Source organism: Protopterus annectens, chromosome 6.part0 (assembly GCF_019279795.1).
Source record: "Protopterus annectens isolate FY-2018-M chromosome 6.part0, PAN1.0, whole genome shotgun sequence".
Lineage (NCBI taxonomy): Eukaryota > Metazoa > Chordata > Ceratodontiformes > Protopteridae > Protopterus > Protopterus annectens.
Window position 1 is genome coordinate 788,086,068 of NC_056737.1, and position 17,868 is coordinate 788,103,935.

At 40.6% G+C, this 17,868-nt stretch overlaps 1 protein-coding gene across 1 annotated transcript in view; it reads right to left on the reverse strand.

The window, feature by feature from the left end:
• Positions 1 to 17,868, reverse strand: part of LOC122803895 (protein BCAP-like) — a 681,296-nt gene that overhangs the window by 55,748 nt on the left and 607,680 nt on the right. Inside the window, exon 9 of the mRNA XM_044073579.1 lies at positions 14,717 to 14,848. Within this exon, the coding sequence (XP_043929514.1) occupies positions 14,717 to 14,848 (132 nt within the window). The remainder of the gene's footprint in view (positions 1 to 14,716; positions 14,849 to 17,868) is intronic.

Here is a 17,868-nt window from a genome sequence, read left to right on the forward strand (position 1 = left end):
GACAAAATGATTGACTTCAACAATTGGCAAAGCTTCTGGTGTCATTCTAAGGGGATCCAGTGTCTGTCTGCCTTGGACGACATGATCAACAGATCATGATGCTTTGCCAGAGATGGCCTGCACCTGTCGCCCCTTGGATTCCGGATACTGGCTAACGCTCTTGCCACTCCTATAGTGCCTTTTTTAGGCAAGGTCCAAATGACAAACTCACCACCATAGCAGGTATAAGCAAGCAAAATCTGAGGGTAATGCTACTCAACGCTAGAAGTCTAAACCTCAAAATGCACTCACTTGAGGCATTCCTTATAATGGAGAACATCGACATCTGTGAAGTGACAGAGACCTGGTTCAAGGCTCCAGACAGTACCCTGCATTACCAGATTATAACTCATAGCACACCTTTTGGCCACCAAACTGGACAGAAACCCTAAAGGAGGAGGCGTGTCCATATTCATTAAGGATATCCACACCTCCAGGCTAGTTGCTCAACATAATGCATCTGAAATTATCCAAGTGCAACTAACAGTGGGAATCACTGCAATCCAGGTTGTAGCTTGTTACAGATCCCCCACCATGCCCCAGGATGCCCACTCCATGTTTGTTGATATACTGGGTAATATTAAGGTACAGCCCAACACCCCAATAATGGGCGATTTCAACTACCCCATCATCAACTGGGAAAACTACTCATGTACTAACTCATTTGCTCAACCCTTTCTGGAATTCATAAATTCCAACGTCCTGGATCAGCTTGTCCATACCCCTACCAGGGGCAGCAATATCCTGGACCTGGGCATTACTAATATGGGCAAACGATGTTTCACACCAGAAGTAAACTCCTCGCTGGTCAGATCCGACCACAATCTAATCACCCTAGACATCAATATCCCACCCCCACCCCCCATTAAGGAAACCACTATAACAAAACTTATCCAAAGCCAACTTCATGCTTCTTAAGGCAGAAGTGGCAAGCTTCACGACACCTGTACAGATGGAAAATAGAGGTACAACTGCTGAATCCTATACAAATGCACTGTATAAGTACATACATGAGTTAATTAAGTAAATGAATCATGTGGTTTTCTGTTCTCTGTATATAATACAGACTACTTGAATACAAGAACAACTTGAAAGCTAAAGGATTAATACTTCAGCTGCTGGTGACGCTTCCTGGTTTTGTTTCTAAGTTCTTGACATCCCCAACAGAACCAAGACGCTACCCTTCAAAAAAAGGAAGCTAATCTGGAGGTCCCATGTTATAAACAAACTCTACAACAGAAGGAAAAAGCTGTTGCAAAAAACAGTAAAATACCCTGATTGCAGGAACTCCCTAGTCAGCCTTAGTAAGAAGCTGGGATCCCTCATAAAATCTTCCAAAGCTAGTTATGAAAATAATATCACCACTGATTCTAAAGACAACCACAAAGCAATCTACAGCTATGTCAAGATTCTCAATGGCGACACTCAGATCTGCTCTGAGCTACAACACAAAGGCACTAGATATACAGAACCAACTGATATTGTCAACATCCTGGCAGATAGGTTCAGTGCAAACTTCACCCCCCCTCACCCCCAAAGGGCCTATCACTATACCGGAAGAATGCAAAGCCCCTGTAATCATGGCTGCACAAGTAAAGACCAAACTCTCCAAAGCCAAGAACACAGCATCCATGGGACATGACAACATCCCAGGCTGCAGTCTGCATGATCTACAGAACAAACTGGCACCCCACCTATGTACCATGTTCAATCATAGCCTTACTTCAGGCTTTGTGCCTACTGAATGGTGCACAGCGACGGTCATCGCACTCCACAAAGGGGGCACCACCATGGACCCTGGGAACTATTGCCACATTAGCCTGATGAGCCTGGCCTGCAAGGCCATGGAACGTATCATCTTGGATCTTATAAACAAGGACATAGGTAACTTCCAAAATCTGGACCAAACTCAGTTTCCATTTGTAAAAGGTAGGTCATGTCTCCTAAACCTGACTGACTTCTTTGAAGCAGTCACCAGGCAGTGGATGAGTGTAAGGTGATGCATACAGCCTATCTTGACCTCACCAAGGCTTTCGACACTACCCCCCACTCTAGAATTATAGATAAAGTCACTAGACTGGGCATAAATCCCTATGTCACAAGATGAGTGGCCAACTGGCTCACTGACAGAACCCACAAAGTGAAAGTAGCCAACTCCAAATCCAACTTCAGATCAGTGACAAGTGGAGTACCACAGGGGTCAGTCCTGGGTCCTCTCCTGTTTGGCATCTACTTCTCAGAAGTCCAGGCTAATACAGCAGGTCTTTGGCTGATGACTGCAAACTAGGTGCCATAATAGAATCGCCTAATGATGTGGACATTCTACAAAGGGGCCTCACTTAGACAAATGCTTGGTGTCAAAGTCATGGCCTCAAGCTCAATGCCAAGAAGTGCATTGTCATCCCCTTTGGGAAAAACACTGTACCCATGGAACTACCACATAGGCAGTAGCCTACTAAAAACCGAAACTGTGATAAGAGACCTTGGGACACAGGTAGACAGTACTCTCTCCTTTGATAATCACATCACCACAGTAGTCAGGAAATCCTTCTACGTGGCACACCTCATCACAAAGGGGTTCACCTCCAGAAAAAAAGAAGTCATTGTTCCTCTCTACTCATCCCTCATCAGACCCATTATAGAGTACAACGTCCCATTTGGCATGTACCTCGCAAGACATCTGCAACAACTACAAAGGCCACAGAACTACATCACTAAGAGGATTACTGGCCTCAAACAGATGCCATACACAGACAGTCTCAAAAAACTCCAGCTCTACTCCATCGCTTAATGCCTACTCAGAGGTGACCTCTGCCTAACATACAAAGCCATGCCATATCCAGATCTGTTGGACATGCTACACTTAAAGAAACTCCAATCCCTCCGAGCCACATGCTCCAGGGACCTAAACCTTGCCAACACAATAAACAGAAATTGTGGATGGATAGATTCCTGTCCCAGAGACTTCCCATGCTCAGGAACAGACTACCCATTCATGTCAAGCAAAGCTCCTCATTAGCCCTCTTTAAGAAAAATCTTGACAGTTGGATGGGAAATAGGAAATTCTCCCCAGGGATCACTTTTGCGGCTCTGCTAGACAGGGGCACAGGAAAATAACTTTCTTGGGTGGCGGAAGCCAGGGAACATTTTTGGCTAGGCTTATATAGGCCCCAGGGCCGAAAGCCTAGTACCTACCTATGAACCTATGATTTAGTCATGCCAAGATAATATCTGAGTTGTTTATAAACATCCAAGATATACAGTATTTTTTCTCTCTCATTTTTAGGTTCTGGAAAGAAGGCAGTAAGAGTGATAGCTTGTCTCAAAGTAAATTCAGATATCACTTTAGGCATAAATGAATGATTAGTTCCTAAGGAAACCCTGTCTTTGTGGAAAATGAGATAAGGTTGACCAACCACAAAAGCATGCAACTCAGATACTCTTTTTGCAGAAGTAACAGCAATCTTTAACACTGTTCTCCATGTTAAGAACCTCAAGTCAGCCAGATGAACCATTAATTCTTCCAAGACAAAATTCAAATCCCAAAGAGAAGCCTACTGTTTTCTAGGAGGCTTGCTATGCAATAATCCTTTCAAAAACATTTTCACAAGAGACTGCATTGAAACTGGGAGATTCTTGGGCAGACATGCTCAAATGGCATATAAATGAACTTAAAAGGAGGAGTAAGACAGGCCAGAGGATAGTGACTTACACAAATAATGCAAAATCAGAGAAATACTAATCTTAAAAGGGTCCTGGTTCCTGATTTGGCCCCAACTAGAAAGCTTCTTCCATTTACACTAATACTCTATCATCCAAAAAAAAAAAACTCATCATCCAGATAGTTATACTTATTTGGAAATGGGATGTATCAAACACCCTCTGTCTTATGAAAGTAGATCCAGTCTGTAATGAAGCTTGTGGTAATTGCCCATGGCCAATTCCATTAGACGGGAGAACCACTGTTGCCTGGGCCAGAAGTGAGTTATCACGATGAATGTGGGGGATTACTTCAGAATCATCAGAAGTAACTTGGATATTAGTGGAAAAGCAGGGACATTCCTGTCCAATGTAAAGAAAAGGTATCTGTCTTCCAGGCTTCCTTGTCTGGAGTCCTGGAGCAGAATCTCATAAGTTGACTTCACAGAGGAGGCAAAGAGGTCTACTTGAAGAACTCCCCACAGATAGATGAAATAATGGAAGACCCCTTGATCTAGATTCTGTTCATGAGGTTCTGTCTTGGTCCCTCTCAGCTTGTCTGCCACATAGTTGTGCTCTGATGCAAAGTGCCTGTAGAGTAAGATTGTGCTGTGAAGCTATATCGCGAGCTAACATGGGCAAGTCTACAAAGGGGGTATGACCTGGTTCCCCTGCTTGTTGATGTACCACATGACTGTGGTATTGTTTGTAACAACTTGAAGAGGTCCCAGGGACCAAATATGATTCAGAGAGTTGAGTGCCTTGATCAGGGCAAGTATCATTTTAACATTTAAGTGTTTGCGTCTGTCCTTGGTGTCCCATACACCCTGCACTTTTATCCCTCCTGAAACTGGTGCCCCAAACAAAGTCCAAGGCATCTGTGGTGACTGACTGCTTTGGAATAGGGAGGGAATGAGAAGGGGAGACCTGGATTTAAGGATATCTATTGTCTTCACCAAATGATTGTTCTTGTGGCAAATGGCAGTTTGGCTGTGAAGGGCTGGTTTACCTTGCGGTGTACTCCAGTTGTGAGAATTTTTATATAGGCAAAACTATTAGAAAATTGAACCACAGAGTTAGAGAGCATGTGTTAGCCATTAAAAAGAAGGACCTAAGTACTTCTTTTTATAGTAGAAAAAGTTATTAGGGACAGATTTGTTGGGTCTTTTAATTATTTTTTAGAAAATACAGAGTTAAAGTGGCAGATTTTTTTAAGGGCGGATGTCATTCCAGGTATAAATGACAAGATTTCTGTTAAAAGTCATTTAAATTATGTTAACAATTAATTATAAACATTTTAGTATATATATATATATGTATATATATATATATATATATATATATATATATATATATATATATATATATATATATGTATTGTGATAAATAGGGACAAGTAAAAGTTATTAATGTTTGTATTTATAAGATTATATAAATGTTTGTCTGCATATATATTTATATTTGTTCTTTCACTTTAAACAATTAAGTAACGATTAAGGAAATTATATCATAATTAATTGTTTTATACAAGGTAATGGTTGTATTCAATTTTTAGTAATGAGGAAGTTTTGTAATAAATGGGACTAAAACACTAAACTTTATTCTGGCTCCAGTGTGTTTTTTTTTTTTTCTGTGGGACATAATGTTTGGCCCCAATTCCCCTAAATGGAATACTAACTGGACTCGAACCGTAGCTGCTGCTGCCTCATCATAAAATAGCTTTGCTAAGAATTCCAGTATAGGAGATATAGGTGTAGATAAAGGATCAATATGATTTTCCAAGGCCCAGGAGGAAAATCTTTCCACTTGCCGACATATAACTTTGTTTTAGAAGCTTTATGAGAAGAAATCAGGATATGCTGCACTGAAGGTGAAAGGTCCGGTAGCCTGACTATGTTTGTAATCGGAGCTTCCAGGCTGTCAACTTGAGGGTTTGAAGAGATGGATGGAGCACTCCCGATGGATGGGTCAGAAGATCCGGAACTGGGTCCAGAATTAAAGACTCCTCCTGAAGATGAGGCCACAGGAAGGGTACCAGATTTGACAAGGCCAGTAAGGGGTGATCAGTATTATGGTCTTTCCCAATTCACTGGTTTTCTGAAGAACTTTGGGTATCAATGGGAAGGGAGGGAAGGCATAGAGGAGACCCAAGGGCCAGTCGTATACAAGTTCATCCCTTAGAGACTACCCCGGAGGGGGTATTAGGGCAAGGTAGCCGCTGCATTTGGCATTCATGGATATGGCAAAAAGTTTGCAGAAAGGCTGGCCCCAATTTTGGAAAATCATTTCAGCTATCTCTTGTTTTAGGGACCACTCGTGAGGTGTCAAAATTGCCCTGCTGAGTTTGTCTGCTATCATGTTGGATCTCCCCAGGATGTGCATTAATATCAGAAAGTGTTGGGAGGAGGTATCCCACTGCCATACTCTCATGGCCTCTCAACAAAGAGGATAAGATCTGGTTCCTCCTTGCTTGTTTATGTACCATACAACTGACATGTTGTCTGTCTGTATTGCAATAGTTCCCAATGGAAGGGTGTCCTGGAATACTTGCAATGCTAAAAGCACTGCTTTCATCTCTAGGACACTGATGTGCAAATGGGCCTCATGATCCTGCCAAGCATCCTGGACTGTCTTTCCCAGATAATGTCCCCCAACACTATCTGGGAAGTGTTTGTGGTCACTGTGGTTAAAGGCTGTGGGAGAACAAAGGGTCGACCAAAAATCATGAGTCAAGTGAAGCCACTAATGAAGGTCTTTCCTGCAAGATTCTGTTATCATGATCTGGTGGGACATGGGTAGTTCCTGCATGGACCACAGAGCGAACAGTAGCCACTGTAGAATCCTCATGTGGGGCCGCGCCAATGGAATCAAATTTATTGCGGCTGCCATGGTCCCTAATACTTTCATAACTGCTCTTGCTTGAACCCTCTTCTTGAACAGAAGGATTAAGACCTGACATCAAAGGACATGAACTCTTTCTGGGAGAAACTTTACTATCATTTTTGTGGTGTCTAGATTTGCTCCTATAAAAACGATAAGCTGAGATGGCAATAAGGTGATTTCTCGCAGTTTATTGTGATCCTTAAACGGGTGCAGAGTTTTAATGTGGTGTCTCTTGCTTTTATTAGTAGATGCTCAGTGGTGGCAGTTAGGAACAGTCCTCTAGGTACAGAAACACTCGGAATCCTAAACGTCTCAGGTGAGCCATAACTATTGCCATACATTTGGTGAACACTCTGGGGGCTGTAGTGAAACCAAAGGGCAGACCTCGAAACTGGTAGTGGCTGGCTCCCAGATGAAAGCGCAAATGACTCCTGGACTGCCTGTCCATTTTTATATGGTAGTACGCATCCTGGAGGTCTATAGAGCACATCCAGTTGTCTTCTCCCAGAAAAGGGAGAATTGACTGCAGTGTTATTATCCAGAACTTTGACTTTTCTACTGCTTTATTCAGGTTGCTGAGATCCAAGATGGGTTTCCAGTCCCCTGTTTTCTTTGGAACTAAAAAGAACCTTGAGCAAGTTCCGGATCCTATCTGGTCTGCGGGGATTATTTGGATCTCTTTTTTCTAGCAACCTCTGTATTTCTAGTGTTGCCTGTTTCTTGTGACTGGGTGGAACATCCGGAATGTTTCTGATGTGTGGGGCAGGGAAGGAACAGGGTATGGGGTAACTTCTAGATATGATGCTTTGTACTCACTTGCCTTTTGTGATTTTTAGCCAGGCATCTGGGTAGAAAGATAAGTGACCCCCAACTGCCTCCAGAGATGGACAGGCAAGTATCCTTTCAGGAGTGCTGGAAGGGCTTGCTAAGCAAGGATTCCCTGTCTCCCTGGTTTTGCAGACCCCCTCTGCCACATGGCCGGCGTCTTCCATTATTGCTTCCCCCTCTGCCCCTGGGGGAAGGATCACTACGTGTGTCTTGACAAACTCTGGGATTTTCAAAACCACATTTTTCCTCCCTTTTGACATTTTGGATAAGGTCTAGAAGGTATCGAAAAACAGACTCCAAAAACAAAGAATGTTTTTCCTTCCTGTTCACACCTGGTTAGTGTATCTTTGACTTTAGGCCCGAATAAGGATGAGCCATCAAAGGGGGTATTAACAAAGGAAGACTTAAAGGACTATGCAAAGTTACACAAGCGCGTCCCCTTATGGAAATTCCTGAACCCGCTGCCCTACTCATTCCATCAGCTGCATAGGAAATAAGTCTCACGAAGGAGTTTACCACTGAATTTAAGGTGGAGGGCTAGGAGGAAACTTCATCTGATACCCCCGCAGCTACTGCACCTTGGAGAGTATCTCCTAGCTCTTTCAGGAAATCTCTCTGTAATCTGGTAAAATGTGTGAGATAATTCAGGGACCTGAGTGTAAAGGTCACTGAAGAGAAAGTGCGCTTTTAGTACCTGTCCATTATATGAGACTCTTTGTTCGGAGGATGGACAGAGGAGGATGTCACCGACAGTTCCTTCTTGGTGGCCGCCACCACCACCATAGCATCTACTGGGACACTTTTTGTAAGGAAAGTTTTATCCTCAGGGGATGTAATGTATTTATTTGGTCTCCGAGGGACAGGCTCCACTGAGTCTGGAGTCTCCCAAGCCTTTCGACAAACTAGGTTGATGAGTTCGTCGAAAGGTAGAGACACCTGAGTGTCAGAAGGGTGAGACCCAAAGGCCTTCAGGTAGACAGACTCCTCCTCAGAAGGGTTGATGGGCTTCCAGCCACATCTCTGTTTAAGTATTTCTAGGATGTCTGCAAAGGAGACATCCTCAGAGGGTGACTGTGGGGACCCTTCTGACTCATCGAGGTTTGTGTCAGATGTGACAGACTCCTCTGGGGAGCCAAGATGCTTCCTCTTGCATAATCTCTTGTGAGGATCTTTTCAGAAGGGTAATCTGGAGAGGTTTCGGAAGAGAGGGGTTCACCCAACGGGGTTTCCTGAGGCTGTAGGTCTCCACATTTGTGTGGATGCAGTTGTGCCGAGACAGATTTTGGGTCCAATGAAGATATTTTTGGCAACTTTTTAGATGACTCAGAGTGATCTGATGAAGTGGACGAGGATCTTTTGGCAGATTTCTCAGATTTATGAGAAGGGGAAGTGGTCTTCTTTGTAGAACTTTGACCTTCTCCTAAGGCCTCTGAAAAAAAGATGTTTTCAATAACCCCTTAATAATCAACTTGTTCTTCCTTTCAAGAAGAACCCTGGAACTAAATGAATGGCAAACTGAACAAGACTCTTGCAAGTACACTGCTCTAAGGCAGTATACAGACACAGTATGACCATCAGTTATCGACATTTTTGAATGCACTTTGAGCACTTTTTAAACCCCAAGGGCTTAGTGTCTTTTGGTTGTTTAGACATGTTAATAGCAAAAAGAAACAATTGAACACCTCAATACATATATGTAGGGAAACATTCCAGGGAAAAGCCTCTAATTCAAATGGGCTAAGCTGCTCTCTAACTAAAATGAGCTAGCTGGGGTGAAGGGAACACTAGAAAATAACTAGTTTTTCTCTCTCTCTCTTTTTTAACAAGCTACACAGAAGAAATATAACACACACACTCAGTCTAAATTTAAAGCTTTAGTAATAGAGGTAATCCCAAAAGGAAAACAGCTAGTCAAAAAACACTGCTTAACAGTTAATAACTAACTCACGCCAAAGGGGGAAAAACAACAAAAAACGAGTACTCTGCAGAAAACTGGGTTAGAAAAGACAACCTTCTAAGGTTAACTAACTATCAACACTCAAATATAAAAGCTCAACACAACAAGCCTAAGAACAATAATTTAAAACAGAGAAAGTTGGTATATGGAAAAATTTAGGCCTAGATATAAACGGTGGCCACAGTAAAACAGCAAGATACTGAACACAGTCAAAAAACTTCTAATAAAGTTATTAAGCAGAACTAAGCTACTATTTTTAAATCCCAAAGGGGAAAAGACTATAATTTTTTGAAGTAAAACTAGCGACTGAAGAAAAAAACATTTAGCCAGAGCCAGTTGAAGCACCCGACCTGTTTAGCAGCAAACGAGATCAGGAGAATTCCGTAGGGCATGGGATAGGGTGTAAGCCATGAGCTACTTGAAGACCTCGAGCTTTTGTAAATGGCAGAGTCAGAATTGAGGATCGGTTACAAACCTCAACCAGTACAGAATTAAGGGAAGATAGGACAACATCACATCATATAGCTCAGGCTACTGCAGCAGTGAACAATATGATAAATGTAACATAGGCATTTCCCCTCAGGAGAAGGGAGGTTAAGCAATGAACTCTTCATATTCTTTAAGGTTAAAAGCAAAAGCATTAGCATATGAGCTTCACAGTTTAAAATCCAAAATAATGAAGTACTAGAGGAATACATTTTCTTTCCCAACTTGCCCAATACCTTTCCATTCTGAGGGAATGGAAAACTAGTAGCAGTTATCTGCTTTGTAGATTTTGAAACAGAAATCATTGCAAGATCTGCTCTAGGATTAGAAAAATGCTTATGAGTCTGAAGTATGCTGTATAACCTATCAGACTTCTAGGAGGAGGAGGAGGAGGTTGACTAGCAGGTACGCTAAAAGCTATGAGAAAAACATTCTCTAAAGCAGGCAACACAGGAGGAAATGTGCATTTCTCTCATAACTGCGGCTACATTTATTAATTGATACTGTACAGTTTTTAAGTATTGTTTTGTCTGTTATGATTTTGATATGTATAACATATTGCCTCTCTGCTACATTTTTCTTTGTCTTTGTGTATTATGTCACCTGGGCAATACCTGACATGGTTAGTTGTGATCAACGTACTACTCCAGTAAACAAATGTAAAATAAAATAAAAATAAATTAAAATAAAGGAATATCTGCAGAAACTGATATTTTCAACTGTAACAATTCATAATACATTTTGTGTGCATTAGGAATTTCATTCTACTCCAACTGAAAAACCTATTTCATCTTATATAAAGTTTCAGGAAAGGATAACTCTTCAGTTGGAAAGTCTAAAACCATACTTTCCTCAGAATTATTCTGCTCAGACTTTAAAGAAATTCCTGAGGTGTACAGCTCCCCCCCTCTAATGCCTACTCTTCTGACTGAAATTTCACTTCAGAAGAAGAGGGAACTCTTTTCTTTTTCTTGCCTGAAGAAACAGAAGTCAAGGAAAAAGCACTTATGAGTTCCTTGGTTAAGCATAGTAAGCTTTCTCACCATTTTCACCTTCCTTGGGGTACTCTTTGGAATAAGACTGACTGTCATCAGGCATATTACTCCTCAATGCAAGTTCTCTATCCATCTATGAGAAGAACCACCTCATGCCCCTTCCCCTGAGACCAATAAAAGTGGCTCTTCCTTGCCCACTAAGGACATCCCTACAGATGCAGAGGACATGGCTATCCTTTGGACATTGGTGGCTGTATGCATTACACCAGGAAGATTGGGGGAAAGATGAGGGGTTTGAGGAAATAAAACAGGTTCAGTAAAGTCACCCCACCAGTAGCTGGGGCCAAATAAGAGCTGGCCTGATAATCAAAGACTCATTGATAACTTTGTTCTTCTTGCAGAAATACTCTGACAACTTTCTTCTTCTAGCAGACAAGGAAAGGTAAACAGCACAGAGAGAAGGATGCTCCACTAGTAAGCTGAGAAAGGGACCTTGAAAATAGATACAGGAGCCCGAACGAGTCAGTAAGGGGTAAAGTAAAGAACAAGTTTGTCTTGAAGTAAGTAAACCACAAACAGTCCAGCACAAGTACAGTATACCAACCCAAAATACACAAACACTCAAGTTCTGAGTAAAATTATAGTCAAAATTTAACTTTTTTGGCATAAAAAGTTTACAAAGGCATTTGCATGTCAATTATATTAGAAAGGAAGTATTCCAGCTAAATACAATAAATCAATCAGTAAAACAACATTTTCCTTCTAAAATGATATTTAGTGAAAGGTTTTCCCCAATGGAGAATTTATCTGAACAGCTTTAAAGGATCCCTAGCCGAATGACAGCTCACTGGAGCTTGCTGAAAGAACAGTCTTCAGCAGTAAAAAAAAAAAGCTCTGAAGAGATTCCTTCTGTCTTTTGTGGTGCTCCTCTGATGCTCCTGACAGTTACAGCATATGGAAGGTGCCCAAAAGCTTTGAAAGCTGGCCAGCAGCAAGGGGTGGGACCCAAAAAGATTAGGCTACTGCAACACTAATTTATATGTTGAACATCTATACCACACCCTTCACTCTACCTGCTGGTAAGGGTCTGTAATCCTGCCTTAGCCCTGCAAGTCTTAACTGAGTGTATCACAGCATTCCTTTAACCACAGCTTCTCACAGTACCAGTATGTATCCATGCAACTCAAAAGAAGCAAAGTTGTCTAATATTAGTAACACATTTTGCTTTTCACACTCTCAGATTAAATGAAGTTCTATTCATCTTAAAAAAGAATAAAACACTGCCACTCTGCAACACATATTTTGTAGGATCCATTCCATATTATTCTGTAACTTAGTACATTTAATGTATGCATTATTGTGTCATTTGTTTTCAGTTATGAGTGAAAGTGTTCATCTATTTAATATCATCTCTTCAATAAAGAAGTATCACTTTCTAAACAAGTTATAAGTGATTGATTACTCTGACATCTCAACCCAGCAATCTACAGTTTGTGGTTATTTCCCAATCTTTTCACCTCTGCTCTATTCATTGACCTCTCCAAAGCTTTTGACATGGTGAACCATTCTTCCCTTATTAACATCCTTGAATCCCTCTCATTTGATAACCTGGCTTTACAATGGTTTACTTCCCTTCCCTTATTAACATCCTTGAATCCCTCTCATTTGATAACCTGGCTTTACAATGGTTTACTTCTTATCTTAGCAACAGACATCAAGCCGTTCGTTGGGACAATCATATTTCTTCCTTATTGCCTGTCTCTATTGGAGTCCCATGGAGCCCATTCTTGGGCCTTCTTCTCTTCTCCCTTTACATAAACGTTCTCAACACTGTAATCCCTCAAGCTACCTGCATCCAATATGCTGACGACTCCACTATTATCTGTTCAGCATCTACCTCTTCAGAACTACTGTCTCTAACTCAAACTACTTTCAACACTGTAGACACTTGGTTTACTAGACGGTACCTCCTCCTCAATGCTAAAAAAAACAAACTTCTCCTTTTTACTCCTACCACTCGAGCCTCCCCATTAAACTTCAACATCCTATCTAATGACACCACTATCATCTCTCCTGACACAACAACTAAACTGCTAGGAATAACCATTGACAACAATCTCACTTTTGATCAACACATCAATAACATCATCAAAACTGTTAACAAAAAAATAGGATCATTATACCGCATTAAACCATTTCTTACACCTGCTACCAGAGCAAGTATCAGCTACTCCCATCTGATATCTACTCTCTTTTACGCCTCACCTATTTTCACTAACCTTAAAAAGGCTAACCTAAATAAACTAGCAACTTGCTACAATAGTATTGCCCATTTTGCTACTAGTAACCCTTTTAGAACACATCACTGTCATAACCTAAAACTCCTAGGCTGGCTTGAGGTACAAAACTGCCTTATGATCTCACAATTTACCATTGCCCACAAGATACTTTACCAACCTGACAACACCCCTATACTTTCTCAACTTTTAATCCCCTATAATAATCTTACCTCCCTTCGATCTTCTAAACTCATGACCAAATCTGTAAAATCCTATAACTTAGCTGGTGACTCTCTGTTTACCAATACTGTAGGTAGGACCTGGAATCAGCTACCCACTGATATCACTCTAATCCCCTCCTTACCACTCTTCAAACAAAAAATCAAACTGCACTTCCAAAATCACTGGCTTTGCTCCTGTAGGACTCCTGACTAAGCTTCTTCATTCCCCTTCTCTACCATAACTTTTTCTCTGTTTTTTCTAACCTGAAATATACATTCTTCTTTTCGCCCTCCTGCTCTCCTCTTATGCTCTGTCCCACTTCACCTTTTCTCTACCCTGTCCTCTTTTCCATTTCCTTCTCCTCTCCTTACTAGACCTTAGCGTCTCACTCTTCTCCACCCTTGTATTTCTTCTTTAATCTCTTCATATGTCCTGTACTAATTCTTTTTTTTCCAACAGTTTATCAAAAAATTTGCTAATCTTTAGCTTTTTTATTTGTGACGCTTCTAATGACCTAGTATATTTTTTTATTAGCATGCCTTAGCTATTTGTTATTGTGATTCTTATTACTAAAGGTATATCCTTACTGTACTTTTATTATATGTCTCATTGTAATTGATTTATGTGAGGAGCTTTTCTCCCCGGGCCTCTACTGAAAATGGACATATATCCAGCTAGACTAGCCCGGTTAACAAATGTAAAATAAAAATAAATAAATAAATAAAATAAAATAAAATTTCTTCCTGATTTTAAGGAGTCTCAGCTTGCAACTTTTTTGCTTACAAAGTTCCAGTTTTCCTCATGGTTTAATGTTTTTCCTTATGGGTAAGTCATCTTACCACCTCCACCCTGCAGTGACAGTAGAGGTAAAATTTCTCGAGCATCAATCAATTGCTTGAAGAAAAAGATGCCGAAGAACATAACCTCCCAGCAAATCATTGTGGGTGCAATTCTGAAATATCCACCAGCAATGATTCCCTTGATTTAGGAGGTTTATCCCTTCTTTGAATTGGTATACATATGTTTGGGGGTGGGAGAGGGGCTTGTCCTTCTGCAAAAAAAGCTTACAGTTAATTTGTTCCAGGGAGGGGGGGGGGGTGAGCTGTTTGTTGATTCACAGTAGAACCATGACAGACACCAGATGCCACACTGAACAGTCTTAAAGGCAGCAAACCTCAGATAATCTTGCAAATCCTATATTTGTAAACGGCATGGCTCTAAACAAGTTTCATTAAAGCACCAGAATTCTCACATAATCTCTGATAAAATGACTTGTAGCCATTGGCCTTCACTCAGTTAACAAAGTCTATTTAAGGCAGAAAACTTACCTCTAGCTGATTTATTTCAGTTACCAGGGTAGTTTCAACAATTACATATTCATTGTTCACATTGTCCACTTGTTGAGTTAAAATACTAACTTGTTCTTCTAGATAATTAGTATCATTTTGAAGGCTAATGGCCTAGACAGAAGGAAAAAATAACATCATTACTTACATTCTGCATACAACATTGTAAGTCTATGTTCAAGCAGCAGAAGATTTTAATGTATTGCTAAGTGGAATTAGAAAATATTTCAAGGACAGAAGGAAAAAATAACATCATTACTTACATTCTGTATACAACATTGTAAGTCTATGTTCAAGCAGCAGAAGAATTTAATGTACTGCTACGTGGAAGTAGAAGATATTTCAAGAGCTATAATTGAAACAATATTTATATTCAAAATAGTAGTGAATTCCAGTACTGACCTCAAAATTACAAACTAAAAACATTAGTAACGACTAGTTTTAGACTGTAGCTGCTAAGGTTATATATCTGGCCTGTGAAATAAATCATACTATATGCATAAAATGGGAGCATGCTATGTAATTGAATGTAATTTCGGTGAATGCAAAAAGATAAAGTGCTGTTTGCCAAAATTACTTTCACTAAGTGGAATCTTCTTTTTTCTCTACCATTAAGTGACCTCGGAGCTGGTATATATAAGTCCAGAGGTGTGGGGATGAGGGGTGCATGGGGAGGGGGCTTGTCCCCTGCAAAAATAAAACTGTTGAGTTGTTTGTCAAAGGTGGTTTCGACAAATGTTTTTTTCTTCCATTCACCGAACTTACCTTTGATGACTCAACATGAATCCCGCAAAACAATCTAAATTTTCAAAAACACAAGCAGCAGGAAAACAACCAACAATTCATTTTAACAGCATCATATATAGCAATGCAGTTTATTTTTGAGTAAGACAAATAAAAAGAAATTATGTACTTACCATAACGTTCCATGTGTTGTTGATCTTCATTTATCCTTGACATATGGGTTTGGTTCCTAGCATCGGAACTGACTCGACTGTTACTACAGCCCATGAGAATGAAAAACTCTCGAGCTTAAGTTCTACCCAGAAACCTCCTCTACAAATTATCTCAGATCGAGTCTGCAGATAAACATGACAGAAAAATAATCCTAATAGCACTTCTATGGAGACCATATCTGGTGTCATATATGAAAAATCATATAACTAGGACCAGATTTTGTTCCACCAGGAGGTCTGAATGGAGGGTGGGGAGTCAAGGATAAATGAAGATCGACAACACAGATGGAATGTTATGGTAAGTATACACCTTCTTTATTTGATGTTGTCAATCTTCATTTATTCCTTGACGTATGGGACAGAGTCCCCTGCTACCTTATATTTTTGGAAGAACTCATGGAAGGATATTCTTGAGCACCACAGAATCAAAGGATGCTCTTCCCCTAGAGACTAAATCCAGTTTGTAATGAGTAAAGTATGTGGAGAAGCACGTTGCAGCTGCACAAACATCATCCATGGAAGCCTTAGGATGAAAAACTGCTGAAGTAGCTATAGCTGACAGGCCCAAGCAATTCAACTTTCCTCTTGTATATGAAGGATGTATAATCCTTCAGGCATCTAGATAAGGTAACCTTGGATACTGGCTTAGCCATTCTGGTATTTGAAAAGGAAACAAACAGTTGGTCAAATTTCTAATGTTTTTCATTCTATTGAGTTAGAATTGCAATTGTCTGTGGACATCTAATAAATGCAAAGAGTATTCACCTTTGTTTGAGAAATTGGGAAAAAAGACTGATAAATTGATTGCCTGATTGATATTTGTTTCTGACACCACCTTTGGCAGAAAGGAAGGGTTCATCCTCAAGGAAACTCTGTCTTTGCAGAATATCAAATATAGTGGTTTGTAAGATTAGGCTTGAATTTCTGCAAATCTTCTGGCAGAAGTAATCACTACCAGAAAAACAGTTTTCCAAGATAAAAAATTTAGGTCACAGTTGGCAGCAGGCTCAAAGGGGGAATGTACTATCATTTGTAACACTAAGGTAAGATCCCAGGGTACAAACAGATCTTTATATTGAGGTTTTAACAACAAAGTCCCTTTTAAGAATGCTTTGCAAAGTTTATTCAAAATGAATATTGTTTTGAACCCATTATGAAAATCTGAAATAGCCTGTAGCTGAACCCTAGCAGTAGACAAAGAGGCTCCTTCTTTAAAGACCAAAGCTACAAATTCTAAGATTTTTTTCAAAAGGAGTGGAGAAAGGATCAATGTTATTGTCACTAGCCCAGTAAGAAAATCTCTTCCATTTACTTTTAAAGAGTTTTCTAGTGGATGATTTGTGTGAGGCCACATGAATCTTACGAACTGGGGAAGATAGAGACTTATACCTTGCAATTAATGGAACCGGAGAAGCCAAGCCATGAGCTTGAGGTTCTGAAGGTTTGGGTGAACTAATCCCTCTGGATAGGAAAGGAGATCTGGATCTGGGTCCAGAGTCCACAGTTGCTGAATCAGACAAGGCCAAAGAAAGGGGAACTAAATCTGTTGTGGCCAAAAGGGAGCAATGAGGATTACTTTGCTCTCCAACCTGATCATTTTTTTTTTAGGATTTGAGTAATTAAAGGAAATGGGGAAAGGCGTACAGTAGTCCGGAGGGCCAATCTTGCAGGAGAGCATCTTTTGGGGACTCCCCTGGAGGGGGGATCAGGGCAAAATAGCAGCTGCACTTGTTCAAGGGTGAAGTAAACAGAACGCAGCAAGGCTGGCCCCAGTGATGAAAAAAATTCCTTGCCACTTTGGGACTGAGCGACTACTCAAGAGGCAGAAGAATGCATCTGCTCAGTTTGTCCACTATCACACTGGAACTCCCCAAAATATGCGCTGCTATCAGAAAGAGGTTGGAAGAGATCGTCCACTGCCAAATTCTAAGATTTTTTCGACACAAGGAATACAATTTGGTTTCTCCCTGCTTGTTGATGTACCAAACTACTGACATATTATCTGTTTTAATTGCAATCATTCCTGAGGGAAGAGCAGTTTGAAAAGCCTGCAATGCTAAAAGCACTGCCCTCAGCTCTAGAACACTGATGTGCAAGTTAGCCTCTATAGGGGACCACATGCTTTGGACGGTCTTGCCCAGATATCCCCCCCCACCTCATCTGGGAGGTGTCCGTGGT